This window comes from Lactuca virosa, chromosome 9 (assembly GCF_052849685.1).
Source record: "Lactuca virosa cultivar CGN04683 chromosome 9, Lactuca_virosa_CGN04683_v6, whole genome shotgun sequence".
NCBI lineage: Eukaryota > Viridiplantae > Streptophyta > Magnoliopsida > Asterales > Asteraceae > Lactuca > Lactuca virosa.
In genome coordinates, this window is record NC_136434.1 from 63,326,700 (window position 1) to 63,333,090 (window position 6,391).

The 6,391-nt window shown below is 36.9% G+C and overlaps 1 protein-coding gene and 1 pseudogene across 1 annotated transcript; both read right to left on the minus strand.

Moving 5' to 3' along the window:
- Positions 1–777: 777 nt before the first annotated feature.
- LOC145139301 (secreted RxLR effector protein 161 pseudogene) lies at positions 778–1,239 on the minus strand (annotated as a pseudogene).
- A 1,965-nt stretch (positions 1,240–3,204) lies between these two features.
- On the minus strand, positions 3,205–3,777 carry LOC145139302 (uncharacterized). Its single transcript, XM_079073174.1, has one exon. The coding sequence runs from the start codon at positions 3,775–3,777 to the stop codon at positions 3,205–3,207; it is 573 nt and encodes a 190-aa protein (XP_078929300.1).
- Between the last annotated feature and the right edge of the window lie 2,614 nt (positions 3,778–6,391).

A 6,391-nucleotide genomic window follows, 5' to 3' on the forward strand; every position in this document is an offset into this window, starting at 1 on the left:
GTTTAAGAACTTTTACCCCTTTGTAACCCGTTGAGCAAAGGATAAAAACGATATAAAATAGTTTTTGTCTATTTCATCATGTCACACGTGGATATACCCGTTATAGCTACTAGTTACGGATATCGTTGGAGTACACAAATACATAAAGGTATCATAGAGCAAAGCCCCACATGTATCTCGGTTTGAAGAACAGAAGATATTATCATCTTAGAATTACTCGTGACTATATCCAAGAAGTAATATCTAAGTGCGGGTTGTTCCAATACTTAAATCTCCATTAAGTACTCATGAGTGTTGGCACAATCACTATGTTATACCCAATCGGTATGGTCAATCCATCAATACTCATGACAGTCTTGAATCACTACTTACTTCGAAGAGTATGACCGATTGTGGAGGTTTGAGTAAATTATTACTCGGGAAGTGGGTTTTAAACATGCAAAAAGTGAAACACAGTAACAAATTAATAGAAATGATAGCATCACTAGCACTTTATTAAGTCTCCACAAAATAAACATTAATTCAGTTACAGATTCATACTGCTAAACGGTTCAAAGATTATCAAACTAAACAGCCAAATAATTACACCATATCATTAATAAATCTATTGCATATAAATCTAGTATGACTATCATGCTTGATCCTTGATAATGGCTTTCTTAATGGATCGGTTGGATTCTCCTCTGACAATACCCTATTCACGACAATGTGTCCATCCTCAACTCGATGTCTTACATAGTGGAATTTCCTTAGTATATGCCTTGGGTTACCATGGACCTAGGGTTCTTTAGTCAATGCGACTGCACCCTCGTTGTCACAGAAGATTTCCAAAGGATCTTTGATGCTCGGAACGACACCAAGATCATCAATGAAATTATTCAACCATGTAGCTTCTTTTTCAGCTTCACTAGTCGTTATATACTCTGAATCGCACGTAGAGTCTTCCACTGTCGACTGCTTGGAACTCTTCCAAGTGACCGCTCCTCCATTAAGCAAAAATACCCATCCCGACTGCGAACATGAGTTGTCCCTATCAGTTTGGAAACTCGCATCTGTATAACGTGTAACTCTCAACTCATCTTTACCCCCATATACAAAGAACATATCCTTTGTTCTTCTTAGGTATTTTAGAATGTTCTTTACTGTTGTCCAATGATTGTCGCCGGGATTATCTTGAAAACGACTCACCATGCTCAGAGCAAATGAGACGTCACAATGAGTACATGTCATGGCATACATGATCGATCCTATAGTAGAAGCATATGGGACTCGACTCATTCTTTCCTGTTCATCACTAGAACTAGGTCATTGAGTTTTACTCAATTTGATGCAATGTTGCATAGGTAGAAAACCTTTCTTGGAATCTTGCATCTTGAACCTCTTCAAGATCTTATCCAGGTATGTACTCTGGCTTAGTCCTATTAGACGTTTTGATATATCTATATAGATCCTTATACCAAGTATGTATGCAGCCTCTCCTAGATCCTTCATAGCGAAACAACTCCCAAGCCACGTCTTAACACCTTACAACACTAGCAAGACTACAATACTCCTACTAGCTTTGATATATACGTAGGACTCACCTTCACTTCTTGAAAATCCAAACTCTTTTACCTTTTCGTGAAAGCAAAGGTTCCAGTTGAGTTACACTTATTTTAGTCCATATATGGACCTTTCAAGCTTACACACTCTATTTGGATATTTCGGATCTATGTAACCCTCAGGTTGTGCCATATACACTTCCTCTGTGAGTTTTCCGTTAAGGAAAGCTGTTTTCACATCCATTTACCATATTTCATAATCATGAAAGGCTACTATGGCAAGTAATATCCTATGATACTTGGTCTTGGCTACTGGTGAAAAGGTTTCCTCATAATCAATCCCTTGAGTTTGAGTATAACCCTTCGCAACCAACATAGCCTTGAACGTGTGCACATTCCCATCCATGTCGATCTTCTTCTTGAAGATCCGTTTGCACCCAACAATTTTGGTGCCAGGTGTGGGATCAACCAAATTCCAAACTTGGTTATCATACACAGACTACGTCTCGATCTCCATACTTTCCTTCCACTTGGCAGCCTCAGGGCTTGCTATCGCTTCCGCATAGTTGGATGGTTCATCCATATCAACCAGTGGATGATCACTGATCAATACATCTCCTTCTGTGCTCATATGGAAACCATAGAACTCATGAGGAAGACAAAATCTATTGGATCTGTGAAGGGGAGGTGGAGATATATCGTTTTGGGTTTAGGCAATGTGCTTCTTGTTTATCCACACAGGTCACTTGATTCTACGAAGGGGAGGTGGAGATCCCATCTGATTGGAGCTTGGCGATGTGCTTCTTGTTTATATGGCCAATTCGACAATGCCACAACATGATGTATCTAATTCACTATTAGAAGAACCAACATTCAGTAATAGTTTATCAACTTCACCTACGCAAACAACACTTTCATGAACACCTTTACAAGGACTAGCTTTGAAAATAAAACAACCATTCTTATAAACCAAAATGTCACCATTATCATTATCAAATGAAAATCGACAACCATCCTTATAAAGTGCATGAAACGAAATAATGTTTCATGCCATGTCAAGAAAAAAGCAACAATTTAATAAACTAAGATAAACACCAACACCAAGCATGAGCTCATAGTTCCCAATCCTTGTAACAACTGGCTTGTGACTGTTTCCCATGATCAGGTTGAGTTCACCATGCCTCAATTTCCTACTTTGTCATAGTCCCTGCATGTCAGAGAAAATGTGAGTACCACATCTTGTATCAAGAATCCAAGAGTTAGAAGTAGATATGCTATGGAGTTCTATCATAAACACACCTGAGGTTCCAGCCACCTTGACTTTTCCCTTCATAAGGTCCTCCAGGTATTTAGGGCAACTACACTTCCAGTGTCCCTTTGACTGGAAATAAAAACAAACGGCCTCACTTCAATCAACAGAAGGAGTTATCTCAGCTTGGACCTTTCTCTTAGGGCCTTGGTTAGACTGTCCGACCTTACCCTTCCCCTTTCCTTTGGGATGGGAAACCATTTTCCTTTTAAAAGAACCACAATCAATGGCCAAGACTGGAGCAGTAGGGTTGGAGTTGTTGGGTTTCTTCATGTTGGCCTCAGTTGTTTTGAGCATGCCATGCAACTCCATCGAGGTCTTATCGAGGTTGTTCATATTGAAGTTCATTATAAACTACGAATATAAACTACTAAGCGAGTTCAATACCATGTCAATGGTCAACTCTTTAGGAAGCTCGACACCTAGATTTCCAAGTCTGTCTATGTACGACTTCATCGTTTGGACATACGCACATACAAAATCTCCCTCTTGTTGTTTACATGCCATGAGGGACTTAACGATCTCGAATCGTTCTTGCCTAGACTGCTCTTGGAACATGTCCCTGAGCTGCTGGTTTATGTCATAAGCTCCCCAATTTTCAAAGTTCTTCTGGAGACCAGAAGCCATGGTCGGTAACATAAGGCAAGCCACTTTGGTCGATTCATCATAATGCTTGTTGTACGCAATAACTTCATCTGGGATAGCATTCTCTCCAAGTTCGGGAACATCATCATCGAGAACATACTCTTTGTTCTCATATCTCAACATGAAACTCAAGGTAATGATCCAATCAAGATAGTTGGATCCATCCTCATTTAGCCTTTCCCTGTTTAGAACTGACATCAGAGAGAAGCTTGAGTTTTGAGTTGGAAGAGGAGGAGGAAGATGAGGATTGTTTTTGTGGTTGTTGTTGACTAGGATCGACATCTACAAAAGATATGATTCCAATTAGTTTGATATATAAATTCCTTAAATAAATAATCACCCTACATCAAATTATTAAATTAAGGCTAGGATCCATATTTGGCTTCATGACATGTAAAGGGATGCCGTAAACATATCACAAAGTAATTTAGGTGGACAAAACTCTTTGTCAATTTCGATCACTACGAAATTACTAGGTCTTTGAGATTCATGGACTATCAATGGAATGTTAATCTTGGATTATGTTCATCTCAAATTCAATGATGGGGATGTCGTGGATCATTGAATAGATGGTGAATCACCCATACAAAATTGCATGGTCCCAGGCTCATGTTACGCTTGAGATTTGCAAGTTCTATATCATTCTCTACTTATACTCTCAAATTGCCGTGCCGGTTAACCACGTGAGCTTCATCAACAAGTTATAAAGATAATGTACAATTTTTATGGATAACATAAGATTCACTTTTAATTAAATAAAATGGTATTTTGTTTTATAAGGAATCATAGACACCTCCTTAAACCCCTACATCATAATGGGCGAGCCTAGTAATGGTAAAACTGAAAATGTCAATATTTAAAATATGCGAGGGCACATATTGTAATTCTCTTATGCATACAATAGATATAGATCTTACATATAAGGTAAATTTAAAACTCTTTAACTTTAGTTGTCTATTATTAATACTAATTAATTGCAAAGATTCAATACAACAATTAATAAAACATGAGGGGTTAATATCTAAATTTATAAATCTTTATTATAAATAATATTAAATATTTAAATTCACTATTTAGATAATAAATAAATATTCAAATTCAAATAATCATATTTAAATAATATTTATCAATTTTCCAGATTTAAAACATTTTAAATTTGGTATTTATCCAAATTTGAAAAATGAAAAAATTATGGAAACCCTAATCTGCCTAGCTCACGTCGTGAGCATCATGCTCTCACGTCGTGAGTTGCGATTGCAAGTTGTATCAATTAAGAATTTTTCAATCTTCCTTCCGCCATTCAATTTCAAACAAGCATTTTTAGAAAACATGGATCTGGGGCGAATGTAATCATGAAACAAAGGCTCTGATACCACTGTTAGGTTTTCTAAGCATCAAATACACTCTAAACTAGGTAGCGGAAAAATCAAAACAACGATATACCTAAGTGTACATGCAACCTATGGATCTATGGTTTCGTACTATTACATCTACCCTCAGAAAACCGAAAAATACAAAGGAAGAATCCCATACCTCTTTTGCAGCCAAAGATCTCCGCGCTCGACTCCTCGTGTGTGCCACCTTGTTTGGATGATAAGGACCCAAACCATATTCCCTCTCTTGGTTCACACCCAATGAACTTAAAAGAGTATAATAAAAAATAACTAGGAGGGGATGAACTTTAAGGAGAGTTCTTCCACAAGGAGGGAGAAAGAAGTGGCAAAAAATCAAGCCAAGAATGAGCAAGGAGGAATGAATCCCTAAGGCCCTATTTATAGCCTTGGATACCTCCTAGGGTTTTATCCTCAAGCCCATGTGGGATGGGATAACCCTAAGAACGAAATTTCTCTTATCCAAGGGGAATTTTCGTCCACCACCCTTTTTCCTAGGGTTCTGGAATATTCCTGATTAACCGACTATTGGTTAATTGATATTCAAACCTTCTATTAGTTAAATTGTTAATTAATTACCAAATTGTTTTCCAATTAGTTTCTAATTAATTATTAAACCATAATAATTAATAAACTAATTCCTCCTTTATTTATTCTACTTAATTTGAGTCTTGAGGGCAACCCAAAATGACCCTGCTATTATTAGAAATATCACCAATAGTTAATGACCTTGGACACACTTTCCAATAGTAGACTTGATAGAAAAAGCACACCAGGTGGATGTTAATTTTTAGGTGGAAATCTTATTGGTTGGCAATCAAAGAAACAAACATGTGTTTCATTGTCTAATGTGGAAGTTGAATATATTGTTGTTGCTTCTTGCACATCGCAAATAATTTGGATTCAAAGCCAACTGAGAGATTGTGGTCTAAGCATGAAGAAGATACCATTGTACTGTGATTTAGAAAGTACAATTCGCATATGCAATAATCCAATACAACATTCAAAGAAAAAAACATCGCATTGAGATATCATTTTATTAAGGATCATTTTGAAGACAGGAATGTAGAAGTTCACTTTGTTCAATCAGCGGATCAATTAGCATTCATATTCACAAAAGCTTTACCAAAAGCAACTTTTTAATCGAATTATTTAAGTTTTGGGAATGAAGGAAGCAGAATTTGTTCCTAACTCAAACTCAAAGTGAAACTGCAAAAAGTTATTGTTCATATGAGACGGGATGCGAGCAGTCGCAGGTCATCGCAACAGGTACTTGTTCTTATCTTTGTGCATTCACGGTTTCTCATTTCCTATAGTTAGTGTTCATCCACAATAGGTTGCGAGCAGTTGTAACCCGTCGTAGCTTGTTTGTTTTCTCATTTTTAGTTATTTGTGTTACTGTTCATATGCGATGACCTGCGAGCCATTGAAGCCCATCGTAGTTTTATTTTTGTTTCTTAAAATTTTTTCAAAAATCCAAAAATATTTTTTTCTTAAAATTTTGA